The sequence below is a fragment of the Accipiter gentilis genome, chromosome 17, assembly GCF_929443795.1.
Source record: "Accipiter gentilis chromosome 17, bAccGen1.1, whole genome shotgun sequence".
Taxonomy (NCBI): Eukaryota; Metazoa; Chordata; class Aves; order Accipitriformes; family Accipitridae; genus Astur; species Astur gentilis.
Genome location: NC_064896.1, coordinates 17,888,256 through 17,904,725, shown reverse-complemented (window position 1 = coordinate 17,904,725; position 16,470 = coordinate 17,888,256). Strand labels below are relative to the sequence as shown.

Sequence of the window (16,470 nt, the reverse complement as noted above, 5' to 3'; positions counted from 1 at the left end):
CGCCATCTTAGCCGCGGGGCGCGGTCCCGCCCAGCGGCGGCGGAGCCCGGGGGACGGCCGGGCCGGGCCGCGCCGGTACCGCCCGGGCAGCGGGCCTTGGGCGGGCGGGGACCCCGCGCCGCCCTGCCGAGGGTGCAGCTCCCCGCCTCCCAGCAAGGTTGCTTTGCTCCCGTTCGGTTGCTGGAGGAGCGCGCCACCGCATGTGCCCCAGAACAGTAACAACTGCCTTTACGCCAGGTAAAGGCGGCCTCTTTTAGCTAAGCCGAAGAATTAATACGTTCCATCTACCTCTATCGGTGTGATTTGAAACGCAGTCTGAAACACAGGAGCCTCCAGTACAGCACCCCATGCCGTTAATGGTAACTCCTACGAGACGTTTCTAAATTAATCAAGAAGTCTTGGCACGGCACACGCGATTTTGCAGCAGATGCCATTTAACTGTCAGGCCATCTCCCTACAGATGCCACAACTTTGCCTCTCGGCTTCGTTTTCCATCTCGCACCACCTTGATTAAATGTAACTGAACAAATAAACCTGCCAATCTCTCTCCCCTATCAAATAACCTTAAAGTGAACCCCTTGGCTAAAAAAGGTCCTGAAAAAAAGCAGTTTTTTCCAGCCACAGGAGCTCCAAACAACCCGAAGCAAGCCAGGTGTGCATCGCCGTTGAGTTTCTCTCTGCTTCCCCAGGCTCTCCGGGCAGGCACGCCGTCCCCTGGACCTGCAGGTAGTGCCAGGGCTTGGCTTCCCTGAGAGCTGAGGGCACGCGGGATGCCGGGACCCCGTGGCACAGCCCCTCTTCTCTCAGCCCATGGCCCCCCACCAGCCTCCTCCCCAAAATCTACCTCTCTTTGCCTGGGGGACAAAAACCTCATCTGCTGCAAATGGCACACATCGACAGTCTGTGAGTCTGAAACCTCCAAAGATAACGAACTGAAACACCTAAGGCCCAGTCAATAGAAAACACAGGTTTGTACTTAACCATGCTTCCATTGTTTGCCCGCCTCCTGTCGCTGGTCTCCGATGTCCATGGGCAGAAGCCTCACAAGCAACTTGGGACATGGTTCTGGCTCGCGTGGCTGCAGCCAGGGCCCAGACATTCCTGCTGCTGAAAAGAACGGCTGTGGTCAGCAGTGGGGCTCGGAGGCCTTTTTCTGCTGCCTGCTGAAACTGGACACCTGTATGTCCAGCAGATAATTATTTTTAGACAGATTTCTACTGAGACCCAAAGCAAAAATACCAGGATACATTTTTCTCCCCTTTTCACACCGGTGCTGTTTGCACAACTGCCACTCTCCAAGCCCATGTGCTTTTGGGACCGAAGAAACACCATAGGGATGCTAGTGGCCCATACTCCACTTCTGCTAGCAATTCCTTTTTTATAACCTCTTCTGCCTGAAAACACCTGTTTCTCAGCAAAGAGCTGCCCCGCAGTGTGGCACAACTGTCCCCAAGGGCTCTCACCAGTACCCTGCAGGGACTGAACCTGTAGCGTGTGTGTGGGCGACTGCCTGTGCCACCGGCACTGTACGAACATAAGAGCGTTTTAAATTAAATTAATTTGGCTAAGCGGACCAGCCGTCAATATAACTCCGTACTCACACAGACTCCTTCTGCCCGCGCAGTGAAACAGTTTTGCTCAAAGCCCCGTCGCCTCAAGATGCATGGGTGGCTACCCTTTTTCTTTTTTTGTAAGGCCTACATAGAAACATTTCTGCTTAAATATCACATCCCTACATATTTCTCACACTTTCAATGGCCTGAAAGCTTAAGACAGTTTTTGTTTTAAGGACAAGCAGCGGTGAGCCACGAGAACACAATTTTTGAGATTATAGAAACCTCCTGAAAACTAGTTTTAGAAAACTGAAAGTAGCCAACATAACCTATGAAAATGGGATTGGACAGCATTTACAGAGATACAGCTACATCAAGCCAAGTGCTGTAAACATGCTTGATGTGCAATTAATTTAGATTAATCACAATAATGTCCCATTAAAAATACTCATTTTTAAAACTGAAATGCACTGTGTAGCAAATACTAACTGAAGCATTCAAGTTTTAGAACAGTTGATGTAAGGGAAGGCTATTTAAAAAATACAACCTCCATCTCTTTCGCAGTTAATAGCCCACAGAGGGAGATGCAAAGCAATTCCTAGTAAGTGACTCAAAAATCCCAGCCACTAGCTGTGGCCTACTTCAGTCATATATGATGTTTCCTTTTCTTTAAAAAAGATTAAACAATTTAAGCTTTCAATTAATCCCTCTCCCTGAAATGTCGAAGCTGCAGTCTCCTTCTCAAACTCAACCTAAACATAACTGGTGCTGCATTGCTTTCTGGAGTCTACAGACACGGGTATTTAGGGAGGGTAAGTGGCAAACTGAAATTCAGAAGCCCTATTGTATAGACTTTAAGTAATGAATTGCTAATCACTGGAACAGTTTAATTGGGACAAAATCAGATGGAACAAGCCAGAGTTTGTACAGAGAAAGAAAGTATTTCTGAAGAGAAGACAGATATGAGAGGAAAGGAAAAAAGGAAGAGAGAAAGAAAGAAACAGCAGTAACATAATTGTTTTAAAAGAAAGTTTATTTCCAAACCAAGAGCAAATAAGAAAGAGAAGTACTGATTAAATATGTAACTATAACAAAATGCATAGTTGCTATATAAGGACCGCATTCATAGGCTCCACATATGTGCTGTTCTAAATTTGCATCAGTTGTTCTTTTACTGTAGTTTGACAGGACCATAAACGGTTGTGGTGAAGAGAAGATGATTTTCCCCCAGACTAAGTGTGGCAACTCTGCTATCCTGTCCACCATGACATGACTATAACTAGCGTTAGGAGGCCTATAAACAGCCTGACTAAAAAGCACTGCAGAGCCAATTCCCTTAGGCAGAGAGCACATTAGCAATGGACATCATCACAGGAGGAACAGAAGTGAGCAGGGATGAGCTCTGCAGGCTTCCACTGCGCCATACTCTCTGAGCCAAATTCATCCCAAATTCTCTGAAACTGATTAAACTGCATCTTTGAGCCTCTGTAGTTCTTGCAAACTGAAGCCCTGATCCTCCAAATAGATGTAACAGCATGTAACCTGATGTCCAGGCAGTGCCTGACTGATATTCCTACCAATTTGAGTGGTTTAAGGGTTTTCAGGATATATTCGCAAAATTGGCTTGTTTTTTTTCTTTTAATACTTGCTTTTAAATTAAAAAATAAGTATATCAGTCTGGTGCACTGAAGATTTTGCTACCAGAAATACTTATCTGGGGCAGCACACACTTACTGACAAACAGCTGCTTTTAACTAGGAGTTTTCAAGGGAAACCATTGTTCCCTCTTTTGTGGGTATCAGGGGAACCCAAATAATGGTGAATGGGAAAGAAATGGAACAATGGCCAATTTGTCTAGTTGACAGAGGAAACTGCCACAGAAATGGGTACACTGCCATCTTGTCAGGATTTCCTGCACTTATAAGTTCATCTGCAGTCCCCCAAAACCACTTTGATCAAATTGGAAGAGTTCTGCCAAAAACTGTATGAAACCCATTCCACATCAGCCAGCATAGTCGTGAAACTATGATGAGTTCCTCTTATTATGAGAAAAGTAAATGGAGTGAAAAAGCAGAAGAGGAGGAAGGTTAAGTTGCTTATATGAAAAGTAGAAATACTACAGTCACCTGTGCCAGGGCTGGTGCTGGATAACTGAGAGCAGGGACAGATCTGTGCTACTCCCAGCTTTTCTCTTGGGTTCCAGCAGGTACCTAGGGACTAGCATGCTTGTCACCAGTGCCAGTGATGGCATTCCAGTGTTCACAGAAGGCTTGGCATATACAGAGCTAACAGGTCTCAGTGGTACTGTGCCAGCCAACTGGGAGATGTCTGGGCCACTGACAGCTTTAAGGTGAACAGTTTAAAGACTATTTTATCTGGGGTTGTGCTCCTAACAGCTGCTGTTAGCTGGCAACCTCTTTTTATTTATTACAAGGTCCAGAATTGAATGAGTTCTCCATCAAAGGTGGAATTTGTGTCCAAAGACATGCCTGTAGTTGATGCTCCCAGTGCTTTTACTCTTTTTAGCCTATAGCCTGCATGCAGATAGAGCATTTCTCAAGGATGTATTCACTCAGAAAGTGTAAATAATAAGAGCAAGAGAACAAGGTGGAGAATAGAATGGGGAATTTGACAGCACCTAGGATGCTTCCCAAAGTAAAGAGCAGTTTCTGGGCACAAAATCTGGGAATTTAAAGGAAGATCTGAAGATACTCATAAGTTATAATGTACAAGGTACATTAAAAAAAGCACAGGTTTTGCCAAGCAGTCATGCACAAGTCAATGTTTCTCTGTGACTATGACAGCACACACTCTTAAAGAGTTTTTAGTGACTTCATTTTTGCCTGTATGTCTGCCTCTTAACACTTGAAATATCTGCTTACAAAGAAAGTGGCAAAAGAATCCATTCCTGAGATTTGCATTCAGATCAGAAATTCCTCCAAAACATCCTAAAAGTTGAAGAGACAGAATGATTGCTATAACTCAAAACAAGTACAATTAGAATGCCTCATTCCTGCGCTGAAGTTAAAATGATCAGAATAGAAGTCAAGATTTTGTATCTGCAATTAAAAACCTCAAAATGTCTAATGCATAGAAACTAGTCACTACAAATTTACCAGTATCCCAAGCCTTCTGCCTTTTTCTCCTTCAGGGAACAAGCAAAACCATAAAAGAGGTACTCGGCCTTTTTTCCAAATTTACTACTATTCATTTTAATAATCTCTTACGCATGTCACTTAAAGTAAGACATTCTGCAAACATTTTTCACAGATGCAGATAAAAAGATAAAACCTTAGTAAGAGTTTCAAGAGCCTCAGACACCTTCTTCCCACTAACACCACCTTCAGGAACCTACATTCAAAAATCTGTCTCTTACTGTCTTGAATATATCTGTTTAAAAACAAATAGCAGCTAATCCTGTCTGTCCCACAAACCATTCTTGTCCTTTGATTTTTCAGTCATTACAGCCTGTATTCAAATCTGAATTAGCTCTACACCAAAGCAAAAAGCCCACTGGAGATGTAGCTTTGGAACATTGTCCTTTCTCCATGAGCCCTCTACAGTCATGTGGTAGTTTCTCTTATGCCAGCAGACTTGCCAGATGTTGGGAAGTCAGCCTCTCTTCCTTGTCTTGCCTCACTAAGATAACCTGCTCAGAAGCCCCTCAGCAAAATACTACAGAATCAAGCAGTAACATGATGGAGAGTCTAAAACTCCCCAGAAAAAATAAGTAAAACACAGCAGCTAGTCAGCCTGAAGGCTGGTAAGGGATTTAAACAAAGACAAGAGTAAAATGCTAGGATTTTGACAGTAACATAAGACACTTTTTTTTTAATAGAAAAAATTCTGCACAATCACTTGTGCCCCGAAAGTGTAAATTTTTGCCATGCCCTGAGTAAAATGCTTCAAATAATCTAAATGGAACAAAAATAATCCAAATGAAATCTCTTACTGTTTCAGAACCTGAGATGGATATGACTTAAGGGGGGTCACATTTCCATTGGAGAGAAATACAAAGAGCGTGTAGGACAAAAAATGCTTGCTTGTTGATACAAGCTTCTATGTTTATTGGGATAATTAAAGTCTGCTTTGAATATAACCCTCAGCTGAAAAAGTCTGGTATCACATTCCTGATAGGGTTAGGTGTCAACCACTTACTGCTAATGGTGATGGTCTAATTAGATTGTTATTTTCCTCTGACGAAGTGACCTTTTCTAGCAGAATGAAAAATAGCATCAAAGGAATACCAAACTGCTGGCAACACCTAAACTGCATTTCAAAATACACATAACACCAGAAAAAATGCTTGTTTCTATGCCTTATTTGGAGCGTAGTGTACTATTTACAACAAAAGAACTGAAAATGGCTCTTGATTTTTTGGTCTCTTGTCATAGGGGTCCAAGGTTTCTAACAATGGAGCAAAGAGTACTTTTGGGGGGGATCTGGTGTTCAAAGATATACTGCTTTGCAAAAAAAATAGGAGTACCTTACTGTCATCAACCAGCTGGAGTTTGAATTTATGCATCTGCAAAGACAAGGCATGTGTTAATTTCTCTTTTTCAAGACAAAAATGATGCAGGCTGAATAAATATATTTTTAAAGTTCCAAACAACTGTAAAGTAATAGCTGAACAGAACACAAGTTACCCTTCATTTCCTGTCTCTTAACACTTATGAAAATCAGTTTGCTTCCCACCCAACTATTACTGAAATTTCATCTGTGCTATATTTGAAAATTACACAGAAAATTTTACAGAACATTTAATTACTTTCATTCAATAACAAACTAAGAGTGACTGGAATAGGTCTGTTATAGGACACTAATGCATCTTTGTAAGTAGAAGCTATGGTCAGCCTAAGGTGTGCAATCTGACTAACCTCATCAGCTGTAGTGCTGAAGTTGCCAGATTCAGAAACACTCTTGATCAGATCCTTACTCCATACCATCTTTTCCTGGTGGCTAAATACCGATTAAATAGCTTCCTGTCCTTGGGGAAGGCTCCCGGACTCTGCACTCAGAAGTACACAGTATGCAGTGATTTTTCCATATTGTACTACTGCATGATCATCAGAGCAACCAGAGCACCCAGTCAAACAAATTACTCCCAGCAGCATTTGAGGTGTTATGAGGGTTAGAAACTAGAGTAAAGTTTAGGAATAACTGCCTTCCAAGCTCAGACATTTTGTTTACCTGGACTATCAGCTCTGTCCTTCTCGTGTGCTAAGCAGACACCACATGCCTTTTCTCCCACACTGCCTGAATATCTCTGGTATCGGTCAGCTGATGGGTTGCTGAGATTAATTATACCATCAGGGATTATGGCTGTTTACAACTTTGTTGTCAGGCTTCAGGATTTACTCTTATAAAAACACAGTCTTCCAGCCCCAGCCTATTCATGTGTGCTTTGGCATTAGCTCTTTAGGGTAAAAAAGAGCTGTCCTATTGTTATGCGTAGTGTGTCTGGCACAATAGGTCATCAGCCTGGAGCACTGAAAATAATTGCCTCTCTGTTTTTACTATCAGGAGAGGCACTGAACTACAGTAAAGAAAAGCAAAGCCCACAGTGGTGAAAAACCGTAGAAACATTTAAAAGTGAAAAGTTGACTGCAAAGTCTACGGAGATTTTGGGTTTATTCCTTTAAGGGAGGAGTTGCTGTAGGCCTGTCATTCAGATCTGAAAGAAAAATTGTGACCGAGAATGATGGAAATGTTGGAGCCAGTTTGTAAGAGGAAGTGATATACTGAGTTGCTTTATAGGATTCCTCTTTTACAAATTATTTCCTTCTAGTCTGCCAGAGCATTCCCTTTGAGACAGAACTTTTAAAAAAAGAGGAGTAAAATCTATGGGGAAAGGATAGAGATTTCTACTGCCAAACACCCAATTCTTTTTGTCATATTCTTTGTTTCCTCCTCCTGAAATTCTTTTCACCAGTATTCCTATCTACCTGGATTTAGTCCTGTCTAATCTCCACTACAGGTCCTTCCAAGACCAACACGCAGCATCAGCTTACCAAAACAGCTCCTTCCACTCCAGTCTGAATGGAAGCAAGGTAGAAAATTGCACAGGTCTCTCCACTCTGAAAACAAGTCTATTATGAATACAGGCCTCACAGCTAAGAAGCATATAATCACCTCAGCTTCTCTGTAAACACTAAGCAGTCTAAGTCAGTTTGGCTTATTTATTCAGTATGTTTTCCTTTATAGGGGTAGCTAGCACAACACGGAAGGACAACCTTTGACTTGGGAGTTTTGCAAGAATAACTGGTAAGACAGCAGTAATAGAAATAATTTTCAAAATACTGCACCTTTTCCTGACTAAGCTAGTTCTGAATGCCTTGCAGCAAACCAACTAGTATGAAAGAATACTCACATTTGTACAGCGGTCAGAAAATGTCCTGGGAAATGAGAAGAACTGAAGTTATTTCTTTGCTAAGTCAAAGCCACCGTTCCAGCCACTGTTTCCGGAAACTATTAGCAATGAAATTTAAGAAAAAAAAAAACCTTGACCATTCATGTCAAATGATACATCTTTAATTTCTAAAAAGTGGTAAGTACTAAGAAACTGATCTAGTTGACAGGCAATTAATCCTCCTTGCATAGTACATTTATCTCCATGGGATATCAAGAATTACAACACTTCAGGAAAACTGGCACCTAAGTGAGCAAGCAGCCTCAATCCTATACAAAAGTTACAGACAACCTCAGTGTTTCCAAGTTATTACTCTGTAATGGATCCAGAGAATAGCCTTTGCTTTGTCCATATCTATCCCACAGTACTGTATTCTTTCACTGCACTTTTCAGTTGGCCATCTGTATGAAAAACATAAAAGGCTGCAACCCACACTGATACAGTAATTCACAATAAATTAGCTTCATTCTATTCAAACTTGGCCTTTTTGAGGTCAAATACCTCAAGGTATGTAGTTACAGGCTTTATTTTTTATGTAAAATGTGTACCTCACAATACTTACAAAATGATTACTTGAGTAACACTTCATCCAGAAGATGTTTAATCCTTCCTTCCCTTGAGAAGGTAAAAGGTGAGGCTTCAGTTTCAGAAGTGCTCTTGACACTCATCTAAAATAAGCACTGAATCTTACATGAAGCCAAAAAATTTTAACTTGCTTAACAAGCTTACTAACAAGACAAGAGTAAAGACACTTTTTCATATAAAAAATTTCGAAGTTACCTTTTACTGTATGTGTTAGACATATCTACAACAGATTTTTTTCCTTTACAGAATGATAGGTGGAGAGGAGCACTGTACTTACATCATCGTTAAATAATCCCTTTTTTCTAGTAACTTGTGTCCTGATTTTCAAAAGCACTGATTATCAGCATATTCTAGGTACTGAATGGTAGCAGCAGGCACTCAGAACTGTTGAAAATAGACTATTGGTACTTGTACTTATGCCGCAAATGCACCATTTGAAAATATTCCTCTTGAAAACAGGTAGTTTACTTTTTAGTCAAAGTTGGTTGACTAATTACTATTTTAATCATTCTTGTAGTGTTTTAGAATGTTTAAAATAACTATTAACACTAATTACTTAATACACTATAGTGGATTATGATCAAAATTATGTCAAAAATTCAAGTTTATGATAAATAAACTTTGGAAAAATTTATACAAGGCCGTAAATAAATAATTTGAACTTCAGTCTCATTAAAAAGTAAAACAGTACGTCACACAACAATATCATCCTATCTAGACAATACAATCTTGCTATATTTTATTGCATAATAATTTGAGAGTAACATCTTAAGTAAAATATGTAAAGAAACAAAATCATTAGATTTACTTCCTTTAATATTGAACAACCAAAGTTTCTCCTTTGTACATAATCCAATTTAAAGATAATATAATTAGCACTTCCAGCATTAACAGTCTATATTTACAATGAATGAGATGGGGTGGATAATCTAAAGAGTATTCAAATCTGTATGAAACAAATCAAAACACGAAGATTTGCAGTAGGCTCAAAATCCAAGATTTTTCCATTTATGGAATGCAATTTAAAAGGCTTTGTTGTCTTTATTACTTGTAAGGGTTCCCAAAATGATGCTTTTTAATAGTATTTTAAACATTTGAAATCTTCAGTAATACCTTCATTATTTGTAAATGACATTAGAAATTAATTCCAATACTTCTATTTAATTTTTCACTTGCTTGTAGACCAGTCTGAAATCTGATGAAAGGATAACAAGGAAATTTACTATATAATCCTAATTCCATATTCCTGAATATACAATGGTTGGAAGTAGATGATGTCAGTCCATTCCAAGGGTTATGTACACAAAACTTAGAAAATGTTCTTTGCTCTTGCATAAAATGTGTACACAGTATCAATGAGCGGGGAACTTCAAAGTTTTTATGGGTTGCTGCTGGCATGGACCTTTGTTGATTGAAAATAAAATACCTTTCGCTCTATTGTTCTGGTAGCAGTTTTAGAAGTTAATCATCAATCCCTGGTGTTTCACCCTGTTGTATTCTGGAGGCTATTCTAATGGCTTCTTCCAGAGACTGTTGTTCTCCAAGCTGAAACAAATGAATTTAAACATAAATAAATCCAAAATGTTACATATGGATATAAATGTGTAAAACAAACAAAAAAAAAATTAAAAGATGAAACCAAAAACCTAGATATGGATCAATACTTCAGTGCAAATAAGTGTGGTCAGTATTGTCACACCTCTTCTGGGTAATATATACTAGCAGCTATCTAATCAGCATGACAATTAAGATAGCCTCTGATAGCAAATGAAACGGAGTTTCTATGTATTTACCGAATAAATTTTCTTCAAAGAACTGCTGCACAGTAAACACATTTCATGACACACAAAGTAGATGATATTTCAACTTGGCAGATATAACAAAGCCAAGATAAGGCTTTCAAAAGTCGTGGTGGCTGCTGAATTACATTTTAACACTGGTAAAGCAAACAAACATCTTCATTTTACTTAAGTGTCTTGCAGGAAGCTAGCTCTTTGGAACACCATATGACATTAATATATATATATATATATATATATATAAAAAGCGTATGCTTATTGCAGAATCCTGACTGTATAAAAAAGCAGTCACGATGACACTGTTTGATTCTACAGTAGTTTAGAGAGGAAATTATCATGTAGTTGCAACTACAAGACCATCAATGTATCTGGCACCATCAGAAGCAACATCAACCAAACCTGAATAAAGACAACTGTACACAATTTACAGAAAGAATCCATGGAGTTTTATAATATGTACACCATGCACGTATGCCCAGTGAAGAACACTGAAGGCAACCTCAACCTAACAAAAACATAACACTGGCCATTACCTACTGGCTCAGGAGAAAGATGCATGAGAGTGTGAAAAATAAAACCAGATTATTTGACAGATGGATAGACCTAATGGGACAGTTCTAAATATCGCTTGTAACTTGTTTTTACAGTCACTGAATATCACATTCTGGAGCCACTCAAATCAAGATCAGCTCTGTTACCACCTCCTTAGGAATTCAATCTGGCTATCAGCTTTATCAGTATTTAGAAACCAAATGGATTCATTTATTAGTACCAAAGTACAAAAGAGAAACAATCAAGAACTCAGGAATAATCATTAACATTTTAATTTTGAATTCTCTCTCTTATTTGTATTGAATATTTTAAGTTTAATTAATATAAAGATCCTTCACCAAAAGTTTCACTGCTAGTGACAAAAGAGGGACATGTGCAGAGAGTGCCTATGTTTTCCTTTCATTCAAAGGACACATTGCTGAGGGTACAGGTTGCTTTTCTTAATTCCTCTCATGCACACAACTGCCTTCTGATACGCTTTCTCTTACAGGCAGCTTTGATTACTGCCAAGTTAGCTTAAAAGACCAGAGTTCAGAATTAAGAGCGTCTCGACTTTCATTGCTCTTCTATCAGCATCTGACTTGCTATTTTCCCTGTAACAAAGGGAAAAATAACAATCCCTCATTTCTGCTTGAAGATATTAACACAATTCCCTTCAATCTGAGCTCTTACAAGAGTACTGTGCATACATACATTTGACTACAGCATTAAATCCTGAGACTCAAATGCTCAAAAGGTTTTGATCTCGTATTAGTTTCAGCAAATGTGAAGTTTGACGAAATTCCACATGGAAAGTATGTTTTACCCCGAAAAATGAAATTTTTGAGTGCATTTTCTGCATTTCTTTTTCTGTTTGAAGCTATTTCCAAGAACCTTCGAAGAACACATATTAACCTACACTGCTTAATACTGATTTGTTTAGAAAGTCTTTTGAGCATCTCCTCTCTGCATAGCCACATTGATGTTCTTTTATAATGGTGTTTGTCAGAACTAAGGCCCATCATGCAAACCATACTCAAGACAGTTGCATATACTCAACTCCCTTTGAAATTCATAGGGTGTACCACATCCATGAAAATTACCCTCCTCCTAATTGTGTATTTTTTCAGGATATATGGTTCCTGCCATTATCCATGTTCTCTAGAACAAAATGTGTGCCTGTGGTGATACCCAGACAACAACAGGACCAAACCCATCAAGTGTTGAGTCCCAATTCCACAGTAAATTTGAATACATAGGTAGCTTCATTACATTCTCACCGGACTTATTTATGCATATAGTTAAGCACAGAATCAAAAGGGCTATGAGCTGGACCAAAAGTATTAGGCACTTTGCAGGACTGATACTACTATGCAACCCCAAATTTAAACTAATTCAAATCCTTTTATTTTACTTTGAGTTTAAAATTGGCTTCTGTCATTAGAGTGGCAATTTCCGTAAGATCCTTCAGTCATTTCTTTGACCTTTGACTGCAATATCATTTAAAGTGTTGAGTTTTTAAAAATAGTAAATCTTCCAGATTTAAAATTTCCAAAAGCTTCTATTAACCATCGTATCATATGTAACAAAAATAAAATATACACATAATTAATCTAATGTTTGAGTAAGGTAGCATATTGGGCATCATTTGTGCTAGTAGTTTAGTTCAACCTTCCAGTCAAGCCAAGCTTCCCTCTGAATAAACTATTCACAAAAATACTTGTCTAGGTTTTGGTTTTGGTTACTTTCTAGAAAAAAGCTTAATTTGTGCTTGGTTTCCACTTTCTTTTTAATTAGCCCAATTTAAATTAAAGTCTTTCACCCCTAGAAATTACTCTTTCATTACAGTGTTTGGACAATGTGAGAAACTATCTACAGAGAGTGCTGCTTGTACTGTGCTGGTTTGACATGTAAACAGAAGGTTACTATTTCCAGAGATTTCTGATTGTTAACCTTTCTATATAATTGTTTACACTTTTTTGCTATTAGCATTTCAAGGTTTCAATAACATAAATTCAATAATTTTATCTGTATAAGTTCATAGCAATCTACCCTTGAGAGTTTGGCTTTATATCTATCAGCTCTATATGTAACGCTGAAGGATGAATGAAAGCACTTTTCCACTGAAAACCTGTCACTCCATGAACGATTCAGTTGACCTGAAGTTTGGCACTCCCCTAACCTCCCTTTTTGGAAGTTCTACAAGTAGATTTGGAAAATCAGGTGCTTATTATTCCTCTTCCTTACCCTATATATTATTTAAAATATGAGATCATATGGTTATGGACTCTTTTTTCAGGGAAGCCAAGCTTATTTGAATTGTGTTGTTACATGACCAGGAGCTTCTAGCTCTAGGAGTAAGAAACACTCCAAAAAACATTGATCACCATCTTACCTGTACTGCGATTTGTGTTCCATTGGATGTAGCCAACAACGTAACAGGTCTAGTTTCTGTAGTCACTAAATGGTGCCCATGTTGCTGATGTCCCATTTCTGATGAGGCACTATGAAATGCTGCTAAGTCTTGAGCCACAATAGCAACCTTCCAAGACCAAAGGAAGAGAATAAACTAGATGACAGATCTGTTACTGACCTCATACAACAGTTGTCTTCAAAGTGAAAGTTAAATTCAAAGCTGTGATTATTCATGAGCATAAATTTTATTGTGCAAAAGATACATTTTTTTAAGAAAGGTTGCCACCACTCTGTTCCCAAAGTTTATCTATTAGCTCTCTAAATATAAATATCCTCAGAACTGCACAGGTTCAATAAATGTGCCTTACAGGCCTGTGATTATTTATACATACAGAACACAGTGATTAATAAGTATCTTCTAAAAATGCGCTACATGAAAATGAACAGTGGAATGCATTTTAACTTAAAGATTAAAAATTATATCACTATATTTCTACTAAAAAAGTTGGCTATTATATTCATATATTAAAAACAAAACCACTAATACATACTTACACAAATGTTTCCTATCTGCCAAATAAATTACAGTCCCATAATATTAAGTGATAAAGTTACAGTTCATACTGGATTCTATTCTTAACTTTGCCACTCATTTACTATGTGACTTTGGGGAAAACGCTTAGCATTTCTAGGTCTTACTTTACATACACCTAAATGAATTACCAGACTGGTACCTCAGAATTTTTTCTTGGTGCCTGATTGTTTTTAAAACATCCTGCTGTATGTTGATGTATAGCATTGGAGTAGAACATATCATACTCTTATGAGGGAAATGCTATGGCCAGGTCCTGAAAAACGCTTTACTTCGATAAATCAATGTGAATGACAGAACTGTGATGGCTTAGGTGCCTGTTTTATATCATCTTATAAAGGAACATTACCCATGTACGCAGGATAATATCTTACCTGCTGTCCTTCGGTGCCTTCCGCAGTAACCATTGCTACGGAATGTGTTCCTGCAGAAGAGATGACGGCGTCATGGGCAGGGACTGTGATGGTGGTGCCATCTTGTGTTACCATAGTGATAGTATTGCCAATGGCCTGCATATCTGCCTGGGATATGTTGACCTGAAACACAAAATAATTCCTGAAGTAAAAACAGGTTTGATTGCTGCTCGAGTCATACCTGAGTCTTAGCTTTTGGCAACATAATATATGTTTTTAAGTAAGATTTGAAAAAAAAAACCAATGATAAGCATTTGAAGTATAACAGCATGTATCAAACAAATTCCTGCTAGTTGGTTCAGCAGAATACTCCTGCTAGTTCAATTTAATTTGAAACAAAATGTGTAGCAATCCAGAACAAAAAGGCAACTTGTTCTTAATAGCAAGGAAAAAAATATTTTAAGCCTCGTGATCACAAGTAACATACTGGCCAAAAGATCTAGTAGCTGTTATTCTACTTCCTGACCAGCATGCTCATGCATTCCTTGAGAATCACAGTCACTCTTTGGCCAAGTCCCAGTCTTGGACAAAGAGCCCTCATCACATTCATCTAACTGACTGGGATCTAATATTCCATGACCTTTCAGACACACATACCTGTTTACAGAAATAAAATCATGGCTCTCAGTAGTAAGAAAAAGGATGCATACTTGCCCCCAGAATCTACAACTCCCTGTTAATCAGTTCATATTCCAAATAACTGCATGAGAGATTATCTATGCATATGTCTTACACAATGGACAATGTGATTCAAGGTAGTACCACCTGACATACTTTGATCTTAATGGAAATACTAAAGAAGCCTGTGAGGGCTTAGAATTTAAACCATGAATAAACAATTCATAAAAATTTAATGACAAATTACAATGTCTCCAAGTATAAACGCATTAGGGCATCAGATACATGATTTGATGTCTGATTTACAAGGTAATAAAACATCCCAGAACTAAAGTCAAGCTGAAGGATAATTTAAATAAATGCAGGAATTCCACGTCAAGGCTTCTGCAGGGCTTCATTTTAGAGGGTAAAAATGCCAGTTACTTAGTATTGCTGCAATGTTCAGGGCTGGCAATGTAACAGGCCCCTTTAATATTTCATTTCCAATTTCAATTTAGAAAATATCTTTCATATGCTATTGGCATTTCAGCTACCTTTCCAGCTGAGATATAAAGTTTTCCCCATATGCTTTCGATATATTGCTATAGCTAAACAAAAGAGTTGTGTTGAAATGCCCTCCCAATGAAATTTCTTATGAAATCCTTCAAAAATATATCCATGGGAATCCTTAAAAAATATATCTGCAGGAATTTTCAAGCGGAGGCAGTATCAAAGCATTCCTTATGCTCTTGTTTAATCGTAAGAACTACACACTTCCAAACAGCTTATAAAGCAGGCACCTGGGCTAGAAAGACTTCCCACCTCCCCAAAGTGTGTGCAGACAAGATAACAGTGAAGATGACCATCAGATATTAATAATCAGGAAGTTCTGAGAAACCTATGAAACTACGCTGTATACCTAACAATGGTTAAAATAGCCCATGCCTACTTTAAGAGTGACAAAGATAACAAGAATAGCCAAAAAATCCAGCTTTGTATTAATACAGTTTTCAGATGTCAGAGTATGTGGTTTAATTTAGATATTCCACACGAGGTCCAGCCCTGAACATATCCTGACCCAGCTCCAAGGAAGTTTCTTTGCTTAAGAAATCCATGTACATATTTATCAAGAATCCTAACTGATTTTAGACAGCACATGGAGTATCTGCAAACACCTGCCTCAGTTCTCAATATATTTTTGTCAGCTCTTACTTACATGTTGGGTTCCATCCTGGGATATTAGTGCTACTTGTTGACCTAATCCTGACTGCGTAACTGTAGCAACCTGTGCAGAAATTACATCTTCTCCCTCTACACCTGTCACATAGGTTATCTGGGAGCCTTTGAGAACATCTTCACCTTGACCTATTTGATACAAAGAAGGCAAACAGATAGTTTATATACTCTAAATGCTGCCAGAAAAACAAATGACAAGGATTGAGTGCCATCCTGGTTTGAAGGTTTTAAACACTTCAATGGAAAAATTTTAGTAGAAAGATGAGAAAAATAAAAGAAGGAAAGATATGAAAAGCAAGTCAGAAAGTCTGTTGTTTTGGGAACATGGGATATAATCTTT

The 16,470-nt window shown here is 38.4% G+C and overlaps 1 protein-coding gene across 9 annotated transcripts in view; it reads right to left on the bottom strand.

The window, feature by feature from the left end:
• Nucleotides 1-16,470, bottom strand: part of ZNF143 (zinc finger protein 143) — a 54,369-nt gene that overhangs the window by 3,354 nt on the left and 34,545 nt on the right. For 2 of the 9 annotated variants that reach the window (XM_049819740.1, XM_049819744.1), the window contains exons 13-16: nucleotides 16,111-16,259; nucleotides 14,259-14,420; nucleotides 13,273-13,419; nucleotides 8,637-10,092 (exon numbers count right to left, since the gene is read on the bottom strand). In XM_049819740.1, coding sequence (XP_049675697.1) covers nucleotides 10,009-10,092; nucleotides 13,273-13,419; nucleotides 14,259-14,420; nucleotides 16,111-16,259 — 542 coding nt within the window. In that variant the 3' untranslated portion in view covers nucleotides 8,637-10,008. The other 7 variants (XR_007508449.1, XR_007508450.1, XR_007508448.1 and 4 more) reach the window with 7 other exon arrangements.